Below are 21,127 nucleotides of genomic sequence, written 5' to 3' on the forward strand. Positions count from 1 at the left end.
TTCCTGCACACTACAGCAGATGTCGTCGAATTGCTTATCCACAGACTTCCAGCGCGTAAACATATCATGCAGAAACTTCATAACTGGAAATACATCCTGCGCTTTGCTGCCCTTAACAATAATACTTAGTTCTATACTTAAAATACCCAGTACATAATGCAAAACACTAATGTACACATTAATGCAGGATTACACCCACAAACTTAAATGAAATCAACTCCCTGGCATGCCTCTTAATGGCAAACAGAGGGCCCATAGATACAACAGTGTTGTGGCTCTCCCAACAGCTGGGCTTTAATTGAATACCCACGGGGGTATTAAGTCATCTGCTGCAGCTGGAATAATTAGTTCATATTAGCGCTGCATATTTACATAGAGAATGACATGTCTACATCATCCATTTAGTTTCCCTCCAATCTCCAGATTGAGGACAGTTAATGAGGCCATACATGTCAGGGTGTCATGTCAGAATCTACAAAGCTTGTCATGCTCCATTTACTGTCGACTAAAATCACAAGATTCACCTCTTACATTGTCTACTTGCCACTGTAGATCATGTTGCTTCATATCTCATTCACTGCATAAATTCAAATGGGACTACATACCTTTTTCTTGAGTTGTGAAGTGGCACACCAAACTAAACCACTAAAGTGCTCGACAAGCCACTGATGAATTAAACCAGGCACATGAGGAAAGGTTCAGCCTCACTTCAATTTCCGATATGCCTGGGCAATGGAAAGAAGCGTTATAGACAATCACTGGTGAATGTAAGTTGCTACTTAAAGTAGCAAACAGATTTTAAAAAAAGATGATATAACTGTTAATATCAGAACAGTAATTCCAAAACATCCAAAGCCTACTGGAGATTTAAGTCATTGTATGTGCACAGTGTGCATGCAGTGTGCACTTTAGTATGTGCATGTGTATGTGCTACATCTACTGATGCTATCTCTAAAGATAGCCTACAGTGGATCATTACAGATCATTTTTTGTTTCGGGCCTTATTTGTCAGGTACTGATTCACCGGTTTAATTGCACTGGTACAGTAAAACAAATCAAGTGCACTCAAGTATTTTGGCAGCCATTGGCCCATGTCTGACCAGAATTTAATAACCCAGGCAAATATTCAGAGCTGCAAGCAATAAAATGATCGAGAATACGAGAGAGGCCACACAGCTGCGGCTCGACGCTGTTTCTAAGGCTACTACATCAGTGTCATGATAGCGCAGGAGATGTAGCTGTCTTACCCCTAAGCCATTGCAGCAGGTAGGCATGAAAAATGGGGGCAGGTGGGTGAAGGAGAGGAGGAGCAACAAGGGAAAACAGGGGGCGATGAAGAGGCAGCGCTCCTTAACGGCAGCAGACCACCCCCTTCAGCCGGTGGTGTCATCCCACCAGATAAGGTCTCCTGTCACTCACGCTGACCCTTGGGATACCATGACATTCAGGCAGTGGAATGGTGTCACCGTCGCTTACTTGACCTTTAAGCAGAAGTTTGCGCAACACTGTCATCGTCCTCTGAAACTGGTGTCACCGTGGACGCGGTCGTCCAAACAAACCCATACCGTGCTTTTGAGCAAAAGGTAGCTCAGTTGAGCCGTTGAGCGGTTGCCTGTTGCTTTTATGGCATATTGGTCAGCTGTGTTAAGTTCTTGTCAGATTCATTTCTATGACTACAGCCTACTGTAATGTATGGACTCCTTAAGTACACATGTACTGTAGGTCTGTAAGGATGGCACAAAGAAAACGCCTGATGAATATAAGCAGAGGGAGTAGCCTCAGAATGGACACCATTTTGTGAATCATCATTTATTAGGTTTATTATTATTATTTTTAATATTTGTATGTAATTCCAAATGGGCCCTATGAGTTACAGATAAGGATATGCTGATATAGCTGATACCCCCTACGCAAGACAGAAATCACTATGCACCAGAGATGGGGTCATCCTATGGTTCAAAGATTCCTTTGGAAACACAGCCACCTAGTGCAGGCGAGAACCATCACACCCTGTCAGATGAGTTTGGCACAAACTAAAGTTGCATTTTTATCGCACTTCCTCATCTAATGACATCTAAAGCTTCAACCATTTGAATTACACTCAAGGACGTAGAATTTAGTAGGGACCATAGGGACGTTTCTACCAAAGCCATGGAAACATGAATTGTCCATATTAAAAACTTTAGAGCGAAAACTGTAGTTATGTAGTATGATCATTTACGACATCACAACATTTTAGTTTTTGAATTATAAAACTTGCGAAACAGAGCATTAGGCTATATATTTTGGTTGACACAGAGCCATGAAGAGAAATGGGGTATGATGAAGGTTAGTCCCTGGATTTTCTCTATTGCTATGGGTTGACAGCTACATCAAAATCAGCAAGCCATCCGCAATATCCAATCAACAACCTCTAGGCCTATTCTTTCCTCTAGTGTGTTTCAGATGTTCACACTGATGGTAATCTTGACATAATGCTTGGAATGAAGATCTTGAAATCCCTGTATAGTAGGGATTATTGGATGTAAAGATTCAATATTGAGACAAAAGAAAGATTGCTTTCCAACTCCTCCCAAAAATCTCCAGTGATTTCAATACCTGGAGAACCCATTCATGCTCAGAACTAATGGGTTTCTGTAGCCTAGATAAACAAACCATTACTCTTGGAGGACGATGGGGGAGAGGGAGGCTGAGAGACCCATTTGCAATGTCCAACTGTTTATTTAATCAAGAGCGAGACCAAGTTTTTTCAAACTTGCTCAGGATTTAAATAGCAATCTTTTTCAGTCCTGCAGTTGATTAGACCAGATTAGTCTGGATATTGATGTTGCTTTTTGTAACAGATGATATAAAAATATACATAAAGCAGATATAACTAGGTGACCTGTCCGTAAACGGTGGGGAAGAAAAGGTCTGACTCTCTCCTCAGGGATAGTTCAGTTGGCTTCTGGGTTTAGAAGTATTAAGATATCTGCAGATTGAAGAAAGTTTAACAACCGACTCGACATAAGAAGGATCAGTTCAGACAATGGTTCCAGCAAAGTCTGTCTGAGGCCTGAAGGTCATAGGATAGGGTTTATAATGAATAGAGAAACACAAAGAGAACATACAACCATTGGCTATTATTATAGGCAGGATACAACATCATAGACCTGTGACTGTCATCAGGACACAGTAGGTAACAATGGGAGCAAATATAGTAAGCTTGATGATAAATATGCTGAAAAGGTATTAGCTGATCTTCTAATAGTGATGAACATGCACATGGTATATCCCATTTCTTCCACAACGGTGATATCCTCCATCTAATATAGACTCACCTGGTACTCGCAGGTCACATCCATAAGGGCCTATGATAGTATCAGCCTGCTGTCATGTCCAGACTGGTTCTGGGCACACAAAGGTCCTGATAACGCACAGATTGGAGTTTACTTTGTCATATCATCAGTTCCCACATGGACTAAAGAGCTCAGTAGACTACAGTATAACCCAACCTAGGAAAGTGATGTGAGGCATGAGTGGAATACGCACACACAATCCACACATGCTCTGAAGTAGCTATTCTGCAGGATACTTGGACTCTCAATCATAAAGATGTTATTTTGAATATTCAGATGAATCTACGTGCATTCCAGCAGAAGATTTGGACAATGCTCAAACATATATATATATATATATATATATATATATATATATATATATATATATATATATATATATGTATATATAAAACTTTTGGACATTAATTCAAACAAAGTGAAGGATATCCATGTTTGTGTGGCTGTTGGCATTCATGTTTTACAGGCATTAACCTATTGCCCTTCTCTAGCACAAAGTTTGAATGAATTCAACACCTGACACTTATAACATTGAATCTATTACTTTCCACTCAATTGTCTATTTACATACATATGCTTCAATTCATTCTGAAAATATTTTAAAATGGATAGAAAGTCAACAACATTATGTTGTTAATTGTATGTCCTGTTTGCATGAATGTATTGTAAAATATAAAGACAATACCACTTAGCATTGCACTTCAGCAGACAAACAAAATAGCTTTTGTATTGAATTGTTTCGACTGAACAGTTTCATATTTTGTCATTGTTTTCTCTTAATCCAAAATAATTTTTGTCCGGGACTCGAGGAGTGTTTAATTAAGGAAAACAATTAAAGGTGCACGCTGAACAACTGCTTTACTCTGATTGCTGCCAAAACATAAGTTGCATTATTTCAACAGTTGAAACACTTTCTCCCCACTCAAGGGTCAGCCTCTTGTCATACCATTGGAGTTTTTCGCACAACCATATTGGCAAATACAAAATGTCCATAAAACTCGTTTCTCTCAATCATTCAAATCTTGAGCTGTGGGGAGAGATGGATATGGAAGAAGACACCCCTCTAGTGGTCAGAATATCGCCTGCTTCTTTCAGCCTTTGTCAACCAATACCTCCCTGGCTTTCTGTAAAATGTTGTGTTCTAACATTGTCCATGACTAGACAAATGACCAATTTTCTGTGAGCAGCCTTTGGAATGTGGGTCTGCTGAGTGCAGCGTACAATACAAATGATTCACCCCTAGAGGGGAGTGTTGCAACAGACCATACTGAGAGGATCTTCTAGAACAACTTGAGGTGATAATATTATTTGGATTCATGTCAGTATGAGTGAGTGAGTGAGTGCATTAGTCTGTGAATGTGGGTGAGGTGGATGGCCCTTGAGGTGAGGGCTCAACATTTCAAAACATTTCGGTGGAATTAAATTCTTAAGTACACTATTTTTCACATAACAAGGCTTCTCTGTGGTACACTAGGCCAGGTACATTGAATCAGATCAAATGACATTTTTCCAGTAAGTAATCCATTTGTGCTTTCTTTCAGACTCACTTGCTTTGTCATGCTCTGCAAGAGAGAAACTGAGGGGTATAATGAGCATGGAATTAAACAAAGGATGAAAAGACGAGAAGGTAGAAGAAAAAAACATTTAAAAAAGTATGGGTCAGAGTACAACACAGAATGCTCAAAACATGACAGGTCCAAAAGTTGTGATGTTGATCAGGTTGGGTATGATCCGATAATGTTGGCCATTTTATTTGCATTTTCATAGTAAATATGGCAATGTATTGTTCAAAATATCTAGTGCCACAATATTCCCCTCTAAACTGTTATTTATTACTACTGTCATTACTATATATATATATATATATATATATATATATATATATATATATATATATATAAATAAAATCTATTAAGAGATCAAAATAGACACTTTTCATTCCTACTCATTCATTTGGGCACACCAGTTCAGGGCATTACCCCGATGTGTCATTCTAACACATCTATACCAAGCCACTGAGATGGTTATTCAGAAGGTGGGAGTACAGTCTGTCCTTCCAATTATCACATTTCTCATGTGCCTGTGTACCTATTTAGTTACCTATTCTCTCCATGTCCCTCGACGCCTCTCCCTCTGGTCCTTTGTTTGTACTCAGGTGTCACCCGGGAAGTGGACGTTTATTGTTATCCTGCCGGCCTGATCTTAATCATAAACACAGCTTCTCACGCTATTTCCATTACTTCTCATGCTCCTTAACACCCTGTCGAGAAATGGTTGTGCGGTTCTCGTAAGTATTCCTGTCTGGCTCACAGCCCCTTTTAAGGGTGTTTATTTTCTATGGAGATTCAATGGAACACCGTTCATCCTGTTACTGCATCCAAAATAGGGCATAATAGCACAGATGTATTTGAGCTCTCGTGACCAGCGCTTCATGATGTCACTGAGAAGCAAAGTAAATTAGTGCTTCAGTTATAGGCCGCTACATTCTGAATGGCAATCAAGCTTTTGTCACAATAATCTTTGTACCACTGCAAAGTCACTTTGATCACACCGGTGTTTCGTGTTCTATTCCGTTCATGCTCAGCAATGTTTGAAATGATTATTTTAGGGAAATGCCAACAGAAATTTCACAGAAACTTCCAGACCCTGTTTGTTGCAAACCTTCTCATCAAGGGTTCCTTGTAGCCTGGTCCTAACCAGACCCTCGTACATTTCATTTGTACAGAGGGTCTGGGATCTCTCCATTGACAAACGTTAACTTCCTTGAAGGCGGGTCCTCTGTTGAAGTTTAAAACTATTGGATCCGTCCAGAGCCACTCTGATTTGCCATAACCAATCGCAAGCGTTCGCCTTAGCCAACTCCTTCACCACTACTGTAACGGAGCTAGCTGCCGTAGCTGGAAAATCAAAATGGTCTCGAACCCCGTGGGGAGGAGGGCCACAACATCATGGCCACCAACAAAACTCAGCAAGGAATGTTCTTGCTCCGGCTTTAACCTATGGATATTCGGCAGCGATGCCACAACTGCAGAATAGTTTCGCTTGCATCTTTCTCCGCCGCCATTACTGAACTACTCAAACTAGTGCACAACATTGACGTCATCGTTCTCTGCTACTCCCTCTGTTTGCTGATTGAACCTACAAAAAATGTGTTTCTGGAATTTGACTTCAGAGCCGAGCTCCCAGACCTAGTACAGGAGCAAAATCCAAATTGAGCGGAAGTACGTAGGATGGCAGAGCCAGGCTAGGTTCCTTGTACCATGGCAAAACCATGCATTTGTCACCAGGACTCTGGTAGGCAATGCATATACATTAGTGTGCTGAAACTTACTATAGAATAATAAATCTGAATGCTTCTGATATTATAAAGTGTATTTGTATTTTTTTAAACGTGCAAAAAGTAACTTTCTGTCTCTCTCTGACTCACTTTATGCTCTCACCAAGTCACTGGCCCCAGTCAGCTGTTGTGGAAATCCAAACTTTCCCTGTTCTCTGAAAGCTGATTGGTCCGCAAAAGAGAATTTATGACACTGCTCAGAATCTGCAGCATGCTACTCAGACAGGCCCTGAGACCAATGTGCAACGCTAAGTGGTGACAAATTACGGGCCATCTTGGCATATTATAAGACAAACAACTGCAGAAAATGTCACAGCTTTGTCCATTGAGAAACAGGGAAACATGCTAAAGAGTCTTGAGAGAGTACATGGGTTGGACTAAACAAAATTGAAGTGCATGCTAAAATTATAAACAACTTTATTGGGAAACAAAAGTACAAAAAGAGGAAATAGTGTTTTTATACATAATTATACTGTATGTACAAAAAAGTAATTCATACTTTGAGTACACTGCATCATATGTAGCTTGTGAACCTTTTTATAACAGTGAATTTGAAAAACTTATTTTTGTAAAATGCTGTCTCACACAGTTATTTAATGCAGTATTATGATAAAAGGCAAATTGTTTTTCAATGCTTTGTTTTCTAGATAAAAATTTTACAATTTTAAAAAGTCAACAATGTGTGATTAAGTAAACTTGTATTTGTAAACATGTGAACTCTTTGTTGTTATCGATATGTTCTGTATGCACGTAGAAGATCACATTGGAGTAGGTTTGGTTACCATACGCAAAGAAGCTTTCTTGTAAGCACCTTCTCTTTTCCCAGTGGAAAATGGTGTTAAATCCTTTTGGAGGCCTGCTAATCCACAATCCCGCCTAGTCTTCATCGGCCCTGTCATTCACGGTGTAAGGCCTGACCTACAATGCACAGGTCAGGGTTCGAGGCAGAGCGTGTGGTTCCCCTCAGATCTGATTGGCTGTGCCACAGTTCAGAATCTCTGGTTGGCTCATCGTCCAGCCTATGGGAATGAGTGAGAGAGGTGGTTACATTGGATTAGAGAAGTGGGCCAGGTGCACTAGATAGCTACATAAGCAGGTGTGAGTCATAAAGATTGTACAGTTTGTGCATGAGGATTAGAGTTGGCCTTAGCTCATGTTAAGTTTGTCAATGCTGTCCAGATTAGATCAGTAAAAGACAAAAACTGGTGATACATTTAAATAATTTATTCTAATTTAAAGTACTTAGAATATTAGTTTATCATATGTGTGGTGTGACAGTAGTCAGAAAATTTTCAGAACACAATTAATGTTGTTATTATGTTGTGTTCCAAATGTTTTCTGCATGTATGCTGTCATAATTGCAAAACCAAAGCATGTATACATAAAGTAACAATTTAAATTAATTCCAACAATGTTACACACATATTTTTTTTTTAATGTTATTGATGTTATGATGTTTCAAAATCCAAGTACTTTTAATAAATCTAAATAAGAACTATACCAGTTTTAAAACATGGTCCATTGTTCAGTCTCATATGTTTTAATCAGGTATTCACTTTATGGTACTGCCATTATCAAATACAAAGCTTCATTGTTGTATATCTCTTCTACCTCCTAATTTCATTCCCCATTGTCCCTCACCACTTTACTCTCAAGACAACCAATATGAGGTAATTCAGTGCTATTTCAGGAGATGATATTGTTTACATGTCTATTACACCTGCCAAGGCAGGAGTACAGACATCCAATTAGATGTTGCTTGGGATTTGTCCAGCTACACACTGTAGCTTTGTGTTTTCACTGAAGGTGTCAGGTAATCAGTTAGTATTCCATTTTTTCTTCAGTTTTTCTGTCAATTTTAGAGAACACTGACCCTACATGCCAAGGCACTCTAATCTATCACACAATTGTTTGATTGATGGTACTGTTGTTGAATGAACTTTCCTTTTGATGATCCTGTAGTTTATTAAATCTTATAAAACTATTCATTTAAATTAAGCACATGGCTTATTGTTATTTGAATCAGATTTAAAAACAAATATCCAAATCAATTTCTCATAAAAAAATATTAAAACATATTTGTCATGCATTGTATTGCTACATTTAATAGCTAAAATAACATATTGAACAAGAGTTTTCAACACCTTACATACAGGTATTGACGAATTTTGACACGTAAATGTTTTGCAAATGACTAAAGTAATCCTTTTAGACACAGTTTACCAGCATAACAAAATTAATTTGCAATGGTGTCAATTCATGTTACATGACAGTGAAGTCAACTTTAGATTTTACATTGATTGCATAGTATGAACTTTACTGTTAAAAGGAACAAAGAGCTCTATTCCAAGAGACACAACAATCAAAACTCACCCCTGTAAACTTAGAGCCGGTTCGCTTCCACAGGTCTGTGCCACGGATGTGGTTGGTGCCCGGGGTGGCATGCTTAGACTGGGCCTCCGGTCCGAATGGCTTCTTTTCACAAAAGGTTTTGGCCCTCGTGCTGACATGGGAAACCTGCCACGGTCCCCCCAAGCACGTGTAAGAACACTGACTCCTGTGGCTGTCCAAGCTTGGGGGGGCTGTGGCACCGGACAAGAATGGGCCTCAAACAGCGATGGGGACGCAGGGCAGAAAACAGAGCGAGCGTTGCTGATCAGTCTGGAGGCAGAGGACGCGCCTGGGTCCTCACTGCTGTTACCTCGGGAGAATCTGTGGAATCTAGGAGAGGCTGGTGGAGATGGGGCCTTGAAAGGGAATGCAGACACAGAGTGTGAGTTTGGGGTCATCTCACGCCGCACTGCAGGGGGGCTTGGTAGTCTCCTCTGAACAGGTGGTGGGGAGGGGAGGTCGCGGACGACAGGAGGGCTGGTTGATGATGGAGGAGTAGGCTGCCTTTTGAACACAGAGGGACTGGGAAGCCTGCGGTGCAAGCTACCAGTGACTGAAGGGGTAGCGGGCAACACCCGAGCTCTCAACACAGGTGGTGTTGCAGGTGGTCGACTATTGATGACTGTAAATGTAGGCACTATTTCAGATTGGCTGCTGCCATCCGGTCCACCTTCATCCTGTTTGTCTCCTGATTCGGATTGATGGAGAGGTGGCTTTACAGGCAGAGACAGTGACAAAGCTTTCTTTTCAGCAGAGTCAAAGGAGTGACGTAGGTGGATGACTTTTCGGGACTGCTTGTATAGTGAAGCAGCCTCCTCTGTCTCAAGGTCTTCACCTGTCTGTATCCCCTCCATTTGGCCAATATTAGTAGAAATGTGTGGTTTCCGTATAGTTCTGGCAGGGGACATGCTTCTGGACCCTCTGGGCATATTGCCTCTACTTGGCAGCACTGTAGCTGACTGCATGGAGGCCCGTAGCCGCTGCGATACAGTTGCCCTCTTGGCCACAGGTGATCGACCTCTGCTCAAAACACCATCATCTAAGTGATTAACCAAGAGACTTTGGGCACCTTCAAAGGAATTGTCCATTAAAACCTCCAGTGGAGGAGGTGGAAGATTGTCCAAATCCAAGTCTTCATTTTTATCTGAACATTCTACCCGACAGCTGGTAAGTCCAGCACTAAGTGCAGCCTCTACATTTCCCAGGCCAGGCAATATGGGAACCCCACACTTCCGCACCCCTTTCAAAGGCCCCAGCACTTTAGAAGACTCTGGTTTGGGCTCTTCCATGCCTTGGCTGAAGGTATCAATCAGCTTTTTGACAGAATTCCTGCCCCTGTAGAGTCCTGAAGGTGGCCGACTTGGCGGAGGGCTGGGAGGTGGGGTGGCTTTCAAGGGACCCTTAGCTGTTTTCTTGTTCTTTGTCTTGTCTTCGGTGTCCTTGCTGAATTCCTGTTCTCCAGTATTGCATTTCATAAGCCCTGACTTGTTCTGTTTTGGAAGATTGTTGCTGTTTTTCTCCACTGAGGGACGGAGACGATTAGATGTTGGAGACTGTGCAGTATTTCCTTGGTTTTGTTTAGTGAGATTTGTCTTGTTCCCTGCGGTTTTTCCTTTGTTCATCTTCGCAAGCCTTTGATTCAAATCCCTCTGGGTCCTCTCTAGTTCAAGGAAAGTAGGATCTTCTGCTTTGCTTCGGAGGGATTCTTCGGACTGAGATCGACGCTCTTTAGCGACCGGGGTCTTCTTCGGTGCCTTTCGGACAGGGGCTGCAGTCTGCGGTCTTTTGGGGGATCTTCCCTCATCCTCTGTCCACTTACTTCTACTGGTCTTCGGGCTTTCTATAGGCTTAGCTTTGCTCGTGGCATGTTGTGATGGAGCAAAACGTATGCGACCACTCAAAGCATCTTTCATTTTCAAGGTCATCTCTACATTTTGAGGATTCTCAATGCGTTTGGGTGGAAGACGGCAAGGTACATGTTCGGGGTCGGGAGGTGAGGAATTTGATCGTTTCCTGCAACGACCCTCAACGTCATCAGCATCTTCCTCACCTCCAGCTTCCTCTTCATCTTCACCATCATCTAAAGAGGCTGATCCAAGCAGGGATTCTGTGTCTTTCTGGAATTTTTCCTTTACGGAACAGCTAGAATCTATCCCCCCCAGGGCCACTCTGGGGCTTTGGTTGGTAAACGTCCTCCAACGTGCTGCTTGTCCCCTTGTAAGGTTGCTATTGACAACAGTTGGACTACAAGGACAGGTTCTAATGGTCCCAGTGGACTCACAACTTTCTCGTCTGAGCCGTCGCTCAGATCCTGTCAGTGACTCATTTTCAGCCCCTATACCACTGTCCTCACTGAATAGTGCAGAGTCATCTGGCCCAGGCTTACGTATTGAGGCGGCTTCAATGCGAGTCAGCAGCTGCATTAGCCTAGCCTCTATTGCATGCTTGGCTTTCAGTTTCTCTTCCAAAAGCACAGAGACCGACGCAAAGTACTCAGCTGCCTCTTCAAGAGCAGAATCCCCAATTCCGCCAACTGATTGGCCCACATTCTGCATCCTTTGAGTGGTGTACTGGAGAAGCTGCTGCAGGAGATCTGGTGGAGGCTCAGCATTGATGGAGCCAGACGTTGAAAGGTTAGAGGACAGGTTTTTCATTAAACTTGGCCAGGCGAGATGTTCCCCATTCTCCTTCAAAAGCTTCTCCCCTTCCTCTGCCATTTCTCTGAGTCCCTGGTTGATTTCCTCATAGCGCATTGCCATAAAGGCTACCATAGGCTGCACAGAGACCTGTGTTTGGGTTGCCTGGTCAAGAAGGCTCAACAAAATCTCATATTTACTTATGCTCGGGTTCAAAAAGCCATACGCAGCCTGGTGAGCTTTCACTAACGGTTCAGGAAAGTCTACTTTCTGGTCTACAATAGAAGCTTTCTGTTCTTTTTCTTTTTTTTTTATTAGCTTGACGGCTTTGCTATTTTTCTTTGGCTTCCTTCCAGACTTTTTGTCAGCCATGTCCTGCTTGTCTCCATGTTTTGCTTTTCCCTGCAACAGCTTGTTGGTCTCAATTTCTTTAGCACAGAGTTTATCCAAAAGCACACACTCTGGGACCACCTCAGAAAGGGAGGCTGTCTTTTTCTGTAGGGTTGAAGTTGCTTCTTTCTGAGTAGAGTCGGTCTGTCCGACTGTTTTCCATTCACTGCTACTCCTTTCCAACGTTTCACCATCTGTGTCTCCTGTTCCTGAAGAGCCTCCACAACTTCCATCATCAGACTGGGACTCACCTGGGATTTCTTGGTGCCCGGGCAATAAGGTTCTACCCTTCTTAAAGGGGCCTTGAGTACCAAAATTATTTCCTTTTGATGGGGAGCAACCCATTTTGGCTCTTCAAAAGATCTTTGTATCCTCAGTAGCACAAACCTGACCCAACTCTGTTGTTCTAGCAAAGACTTACAGGTAGGAAGTTGTTGCAAAGTATAGCCAAGGTCCTTAGCCACCTGCTGTGCCTGTCATTTTCAGATGGCCGTCGTGGTTGAGTGTGGCAAGCATTTATCCATACAAAAACGTCCTTGTCAAAAATAAAGTCATTTCAAATGCTTCCTTTTTTCTTACCTCTCCATGATAGGTTGAAAAAACAGCTTTCATGTTCCGCTGTCAATTCTCTTGTACCTTTCATGATTAGAGAAACATCCCACTCTACCGTGTAGAGGACAAGAGCTGAAAGGATTACAAAGGCTTTGGGTGAACTCTTCAGTGTGCACATGTCATGTTACAGCAAATAAAACTCACACACGTAAGACCTTAAGCTCATTAAGGTAATGAGGGCTACTTTAAGATGTCTTTTAATAGCATGCACAACAATATTGCTCTGTGAGCCCAGCTGCACACTTCAGTGCCAGACAGGGGAAAACAAATGATAAGAGAAACAATTATTCATAGATTATATTCAAATGCTTTCTCAAAAGTAGATAACATAATCTCAGCATTACAAATCCTGAAAAAAGGATTGTTCCTCAACTATACACAATACTGTAATGAATAAATCAGTTGATATAAAATATGTAGCCTGCAATTCACGTTCAATCTGATGTTCAACAGTAATATTACAAATTTGAGGTTAAAATAAGAATTACAAAATTGAATTATTTTCCAACTTAATTTTTTCAGCAGTGTCTCAAAACAATACACAATCCTAATGTTTGGTGCTTCGGTTGCTGGCGCTCCATCACTCCGCACCTGTCATTTGATCATGTTCATGGCATCTTAGTGCCATCTGTTTTTCTTAGCCTTTAAGTTTGACAGAGGAGGTGGAGCAGGTTATGGGAGCAGTACTCTGAGGCATTGGGAGTGTTCCAACTTTTAGTCAACTACCAAGCTTTTAGTCTAAGGAGAATATTAGAATTTCACACTTTAGTAGCAAAGCATGAGGTTTTTATTACCAGTGAATGTGTATGATTCTTTGCATTAACACAGCTTCATAAAAACAACTAAATTAATGCAACTTCTATAATTAAGGCCAGTGCTGTGATAAGTTACTGTAGTGAGGTTTGCAGTAATATTCTGTATGAATACAAAGCTAAACATATTATATTATGGGATTGTGTAGAGAATAAATAATAATACGTAATTACATTTCAGTATTATGTTAAATTCACGGAACTGTAACTTTCATCTTGTGCATGGGCTATGATAAACATGCATTAGGAAAAAAAGCTTGCTCTTTTAGCAAAATCATGACAGGGCAAGGGAATAGCAAGACTTTTCCCTATTCTTGAAAAACTCCAGTGCTAGGTTCTTGAATAAAACTTTAGTATTGTTCAAAATCTTATTAAGTGTAAGTATACATACTGCAAAATATTGACCAAGCAAACTATCAAGGTCCTGTAGAATGCAAGTATAATATGAAAAGTAAAAGATTTATAAAGTTTGGGTTAGGGTTGCAGTTCATTGTGTCACTGTTGCTCAATCAGTGTTGCTCACACATTACTAGCACTTTCCTTGGATTTGAGGATCTTATGAACATCTATGTAAAAAAAAAAATTACATATTTGAAACTCTCATCAAATTCTGTAAACATATGTAGCAACCAGGCAAAAACATATTATATTTAAAGTATACTCAGTTACACACATGCTTTAGAATATATACAGTATTTTAAAGTTGTCAATAAGTATATGCATGTACATTTAGTAGACACTCTTATCCACAGTGACTTACAGTAAGTACAGGTACATTCCCCTGAGGCAAGTAGGGTGAAGTGCCTTGCCCAAGAACACAACGTCATTTTGCACAACCGGGAATCAAACCTGTAACCTATAACTATTATAATGAAAACGTATCAAACGCTCATTTATTACATTTAAGTGTAGTGTTTTTCCAGTTGAGTATGTCAAGAGTAAACTTCAATACTCAAATATGTATCTCATCCACGTACTATTGAGCCTCCATTGTATTCTTTTTTTTTTTTTTGCTAATGCTTTGAATAACTGTTGCTACAAAATTATGATCATGGCTTTAATATATCCATCCTCTTTTTAGACTCAAGAGAGCTCTAATATTAGTGGGGCCAAATAGAGCACATTATTCTGATGTGTCTCCCGAGTCTTTTTTTAAACCTGATTTGGACAAAGAGCTTAAATTTAAGAGCTTGAAATTGACATATGATACCATAGGTACAACCATGGAAATGGGGCCGAGGCCCTTGAGGTTAGAAATGTGGCAATTTACTGATTTTGGTACATAAAAAAACAAATAAATAGATCAGCATTTTTCAATAGAAATTACATGTATTTGACTGGATTTCGATTTATTTTCCTTTAAAGAAATAACAAAAATTTCAGTCCATGTACAATTTAGTTATTTAGAAGATGATTTTACCCAAAGAGATGTAATGAACTGTACATCCCAGTCATTGTACGTATATACCTCCTTTAAGAAGTAACATTTGCTGTGACATCACAATACACTACATACACACACATATATATATAATATATTTACACACTATATGTATACCCTTTAGCTTATGGTACATGATTGTAAGGCTAAATAGTACACAAACTGTTCTTTTTAAATAGACATTAGGAGAGACTCCTATGACCTCCAACCTGGAGGTTAATTAAAATGTAATAAAGAAATAAATAGCAGGCATCTTTTCTCCTATAGTATAATGTGTTGATTTGTACTATGAAACAACTGATTCATCAGTAGCTGTTTCTGCAAGTGATTTAAAAGATAAAATAGTAAGAGTATATTCATTTAGGGATCCAGAAACTTTCCCCATTGGTGAGCATTTAAAAAAATCCTTTAGCATTCACATCTCTATTTGCAATTGCTGTCCAATATCCTTGCAAACCTAAAGCTTTTTTAAATGTACATATGACGTCAAGGGATTAACTGTATTTACCAACAATGGAATTGCTGTGGTCATCTGTTTTGCTTCTACCAGCACATGTCCTTTCATTTTAAACATGGACTCATTTCACTATTTTGCATGACCAAGAAATCCAGCATGTATGTGAATAGAAAACACTGTAATGAATAAACCCAGGTCATGGCTACAGCTACACAACAAACACCACTAAGATGTTTCATTATGAACTTAACATTCCCTTAGACACACTCATTGTTGAGTTAACAAAACCCTGTGTCATGCCATTAGACCTTGGTCTTGCACGTGTCCTCAAATTATTGTGTGCATATAATAAAATGCAGATCCTGACAAATAAATTAATATTTACACTTGGAGAGAACATTTATTAAATTGATTTTGTCCGTAACCTTCTTTTTATGTTGCAAGGTGAGTCCATCGTCTTTAAATCATCAAATTTTTGGATTGTGGTAATTGTGGAAAACACCTTCTTGACAGAGTTTGCCCCCGTTTCCGTTAAATTGGCGGTGGAATTGCTTAGTCTTGCTACAGGTACTAACTCCATGGAGCCTGCTCCTGAATCCATTGACATATGCTCAAACGTGGAGTCAGTTGAGGTGATGGAGAAGATCCGTACTCGTTCAAGGTAAGAATGTTTGGATATGTCTTCCCTTTTCTTGCAGAGAATCATGTAGCACTTTGGTAGGAAGTGGCAGAATATGATGCCTGAATTGGAGACAATAATGGCGAATGCCTGGATGGCAGAACGTTGTTGGTTTTTAGTGACGTATATTGGGATGAAACAGATCCAGACAAACAAGTAGATGACCATGCTGAAGATTATGTAGCCAGTTTCATTGTAGCGATGCGGCACCTTCTTGCCTTTGAGGGCCAGGATAAAACATATGAAGGCTAGCAAAGAGATGTAGCTTAGCATGATTCCAAAGCCCCAATTGGATCCTTCATTGCACTGTAGCTCAATGTACATGGTCTGATCCGAGATACGTTGAACAACTTTAGGTGAGTCAAAAACGAGCCAAAGGACACATATTAATCCTTGAATGGCTGTTCCACAGATAATGATGATAGGGGGCTTGTAGAGTTTTTTAATCTTATGATGTTGTACCGGGTCAGTAAGAAAAGCAAGAAAGGTACGTAAAGCCTTTACTAAGATACAAGAGACAGACAATGTGAAGCCAAGGCCGTACATTGTCTGACGAGATTTGCAGATGTCATTGGTAGGCCTGCCAACAAACAATACCACAGCTCCAAAGCTAACTGCGAGTCCAGCAATCATGACAAAGCAGAGCTTCCCACCGGCCACTTTGAAAACAGTACTGTGTCGACCAACAACTAGAATAATAAGAACTGAAAAAAGTAGCAAAAAGCCTATCCCTGAAATAGTGAGCAGTGCAACAGCGGAAGGATCATTCCATTTAAAATAGTCTTCAGTCCTATGTTCACAATGGTCCCATCCCTTCATCGACCACGTGTTGTTTGGACATGTCTGGCAGTTGTCCTGGTCTGTAAAGGAAATTTGATACAACATCATGTATTATATACATTTTGAATGAAGATATCATTCTAAAACCTATTTATTTTCACACATTAAAGAGTTAAAGCATAAAATCACACACAAAATGACAAGGCCAGAAATGAGGATGTCTGTGTATACTCACTCGTAATATCAGAATAAGTTCCTGGTTCACAATCTGTGCAGTCATAGCAACAGTGTATCTGAACAATTTTCTTTGCTGTTCCAGGGGGGCACGGCTTTGAACATATGGATTCAGGGGTCTGCAAACAATGATAACTTCCTTTAGGCTTCTGCTAATAAAATATGGCTACCTGATGATACTATGTCCTAAAAAAAATTGAAAACATAAAAGATCTCAACAAACAGATGGTTCATTTAGGAAACATGTTTGATGAAGCAAAAGCAGGTAAACTTTGAAGGTATCTGTCACGGTGTGCAGGGAAGACCCAGGTGCAAGGAGACCAACGATAATCAAATAAAAAGGCTTTTAATGAGGAACGTAGACCCAGCCGGGATAGACAACAGGAAACACGCTACATGAAACCAACAACAAATGACAGGGACTTAATACACCGAACAAGACACAGAGGAGTCAGATGGCTGAGCGGGTTAGGGAATCGGGCTATTAATCAGAAGGTTCGATTCGTGCTGGCCAAGCCAAATTACGTTGTGTCCTTGGGCAAGGCACTTCACCCTACTTGCCTCGGGGGGAATGTCCCTGTACTTATTGTAAGTCGCTGTGGATAAGAGTGTCTGCTAAATGACTAAATATAAATGTAGGTGAACGCAACAACTCTAACAACACCACAAAAGACAATCAACGAGACACAGGTGGAACTAATAAACACAGAACACAGGGAAACACTGGGGCAGACAAACTAAGGCTGGGGCATGGCCGTGGGTGTGACAGGATCAGGTAAGAAAGCTGTTCAAAGGTCCATACAACAGTAGAAAACCTGGGGTACAGTAGCAATCTATTACACAAGAACTTGCATCATGTTCATGAACAATAGAATGATGGTGTCTCCAACTGGTGGCCATAGCCTTATGGCTAAAGCACTGCATCCCAGGCACATAAAGGGGGTTAAAAACTAAAAAGAAAGTATTGTTCCTTGTGCAACAGATATAACCAATTGTCTTTCCCATTTTTTTGTGTTTGAGGTAACTTACCGTCTTATTTGACGCTCCCCAGTCTATAGTGTCTTGTTTGACTTCCACAATTCTTTTAATCACATTGTACCCGCCAACAATTTCTAATTTTCTCCCATGTTCATCTCTCACCCAGTTGATCAAGTCATAGCCATTTTCAAAGTTCCCTGACTTGTCAAAAAAAAAACTACGCCCATCCTTAGTGAAATTAATCCTCTTCAGTTCCTGGAGAAGCTATAAGAAAATTCACTGATGAGGTAACATTGAAAATTAGGTTTTGCACAAGTACACAGTAAGACAAAGGGCTTTGTTGTAATTTTAGCTTTACCTTCCAAGGTGGGAAATGTGTATCTCCTGGACAGTCAGACTGATTGCATTTGAGGAGGGACCGCAAAGCATGAGCGATAGACCATGTGGCCAGTGTTTCACGATAAGTCAAGTTCAAATTAACATGATCTACCAAGAAGTCATCATTGGCCTCTTGTGCGTTGGGTAGTGTGCAAGCCAAATCTGACTTGAACTCTAAGGATTTTGGTATGGGACATGTGGATGGAGGTACTTTAGCCAGACAATCCTTATGCTCTTGAGCCTCAGGAGTACATTTAAACCTTAAATCCTTGTATTCCTCAATTAAGCGGTTGACAACTCCTGGGCCTGTTGTGAGATTTTTCAGGTAGTCCTTGAACCCTGGGGTCGGACTTGATGTGATGAAGCTAAACCCCAAAATGCCCCCTACCTTGTTGATGTCATTTATGTTGGTCAAATGCTGTGACATTGACCAGGCATCACTGGCAATCCAGATGCGAGTGATCCCCCTCCTGATTATCTCTTTAAACAGCTGCCCCACAACTTGTTCTTTGAGGATTAGCAAAACAACTGTGGCTTTGGAAGATTGAATTTTGTCCGCTACTTTGAGAATTCTGCTCTGGATATTGGCATTGTTGAGGTATTGAGGGAGAACTTCCTCAAATTCGAGGCAAATATTTAAGTCATCTGCATCTTTCAGAAAACTTTGCAGAGCGGCTTTGCCATAGTCATCATCCCCTGACACAACACCCACCCAGTTCCAGCTGTAGTGGGCCATGAGCTGGGCCAAGGCCTGGGTCTGGTATGTGTCACTAGGGATTGTACGCAAAAAGGAAGGGAAACGTAGTTTGTCATCCAGAGTTGCTGCAGATGAAGTGGTACTGATCTGTAATGGAAATATACTTTGTTGGAACATAGACTGTAAATATACATGGTACAAAATAGTTAAATTTCAATATATTTTCTACATTTGCCTTTTTCAGTTTTCAATATGTGTGATGTTTATGTATATTTTGAACTATTTCACAAACCTAATTTCAACACAAGGTGCAATATAAAGTTTGTACTCACTTGAGGTATCATGTTTATACTCAAAAGCCTGGCTACTGAGATGGAAACCTCAGAATAGCGTTCCCCGATGATGACCTTTACCAGTGGTTGATTAACAATGTCACATTGGACTGGAAGGGTGTCATTAATAGTTAGCATTTCCTGCACCTTCTTTAAGGCATTACTGGAATATGCACAAGAGTCACAGATAACATAGCCAAGACGAATTCCCGGCAAAAAGCCAGAGTCGTTGATTGTTTCAATGGTGTTGATGATGGCCAAGGTTTCAACAAAGGAGAGCAAATGAAAACTGTATGGAATAATAATATTGTTTTTAGCACAATGTCAGCACATTTTCTAAGCTATACGCCATCAGAATTTCACTTTTCTTTCTTTTTTTTCTTTTCTATTTTTGCTTTGGCATTTTGTGTCCTTTTCTTCTACATGTTGTGTCTAAGGACTTGATAATTACTGAATCCATTTAAGCGAGTTCAGATTACTGGTTATAGATTATAAATGTCCCCTCTTGGCTGATAAGAGACAATGATAATGATGAATGAAACCATTTGAAATATACATGGTGTGGATTGAAACAAATAGTTTTTAAAGATGGTAGGTATTTTACTATGTATCAGAAAAGCAGCCTACTGTAATAAATGAATACATATTAAATTATACATTAATATCATACATTCTACTGTATATTTTTCCCGAAGCCATCAAAAATTTGTCAACAACAACAAAAACTTACTCTGTGCAGTTGTACCTCTGAGGCCCAAATCTTTTTTCCAGGTCCACCACCTTTTCATGACAAGGTTTCAGCACCCCAATAAGAACATCGCCTGGAGCCAGAGCTCCACACTGGAAATCTGAGTAGTCACAGCACCTTACCAGACCCAGGAAAACACATAGTATCAGGGGAATCCATGACATGCAGAGAAACATAATGAGTTTAGCAGGATGTGTGTATTGTTCCTGTAAACACAATAGTGAAAGAAATTCTGAGCTTTCCAGGTACAGTCACAGCTTTTATAGAAACAGCCATGCCCCAAATGGGGAGTTGGCTTGCTTGCAACTTTGATATTTCAAATATGCCAGAGAAGAAATGTCACTTCTGCATGTGTGCTTGTCATTTAAGATACTAGATTTCAAAGCATGTGTATAATGTAATTTTGTTTAATTTAATATAATTCAAAGAAAAAGGGCATCGTAGGAAGAAGAATGGAATTCCTTGGAATTAAAACTGTATCATAGCCATTGATGATAGTCAGGTTCTGAGACTCTTGTACTGTATAAGGTAGACTAAATAACGTTTTCTTTTGGATGTGACTACTGTACCAAGTAAGGAGATACATTTTAAAAAGCATAACTGAAATGGGCTTTTGTTGATTTATCTTTCCATCAATTTATTTTTTGATGATTATGTCCATGTCATTTAAATCATGCACTTAACCACTGCTTGACCAAAGTCTAAAGTGCCTTAATTATTTACACAATGTTATGTAGGTACAACAAAAAACGGTGGAGGAAAGAGACATTATGTGGCGTTGTTTTTTCTGTACGTAAGAAGTACTATTGCATGGCTGTGGTAGTGAAATGCATGCACAAAACTGCGCAATATCTATCCTACCCAATTCGTGGACGTGAAGCCGTGTA

General features: G+C 40.2%; 2 protein-coding genes across 2 annotated transcripts; both read right to left on the reverse strand.

Annotated features, from left to right (window-relative positions):
• Nucleotides 1-7,570: 7,570 nt before the first annotated feature.
• pcare1 (photoreceptor cilium actin regulator 1) lies at nucleotides 7,571-12,437 on the reverse strand. Its single transcript, XM_084684508.1, has 2 exons — nucleotides 9,049-12,437; nucleotides 7,571-7,694 (listed from the first exon to the last, which is right to left on the reverse strand). The coding sequence occupies exons 1-2, from the start codon at nucleotides 12,435-12,437 to the stop codon at nucleotides 7,571-7,573; spliced, it is 3,513 nt and encodes a 1,170-aa protein (XP_084540634.1).
• Nucleotides 12,438-14,875: 2,438 nt separating this feature from the next.
• Nucleotides 14,876-20,443, reverse strand: olfcb1 (olfactory receptor C family, b1). The gene is made up of 6 exons (XM_084683382.1): nucleotides 20,223-20,443; nucleotides 19,493-19,781; nucleotides 18,444-19,307; nucleotides 18,137-18,349; nucleotides 17,109-17,226; nucleotides 14,876-16,953 (listed from the first exon to the last, which is right to left on the reverse strand). Exons 1-6 carry the CDS (start codon nucleotides 20,414-20,416, stop codon nucleotides 15,818-15,820), a joined length of 2,814 nt encoding a protein of 937 aa, XP_084539508.1. The 5' UTR covers nucleotides 20,417-20,443; the 3' UTR covers nucleotides 14,876-15,817.
• Between the last annotated feature and the right edge of the window lie 684 nt (nucleotides 20,444-21,127).

Source organism: Hypomesus nipponensis, chromosome 3 (genome assembly GCF_054491055.1).
Source record: "Hypomesus nipponensis isolate SF chromosome 3, ASM5449105v1, whole genome shotgun sequence".
Classification (NCBI taxonomy): domain Eukaryota; kingdom Metazoa; phylum Chordata; class Actinopteri; order Osmeriformes; family Osmeridae; genus Hypomesus; species Hypomesus nipponensis.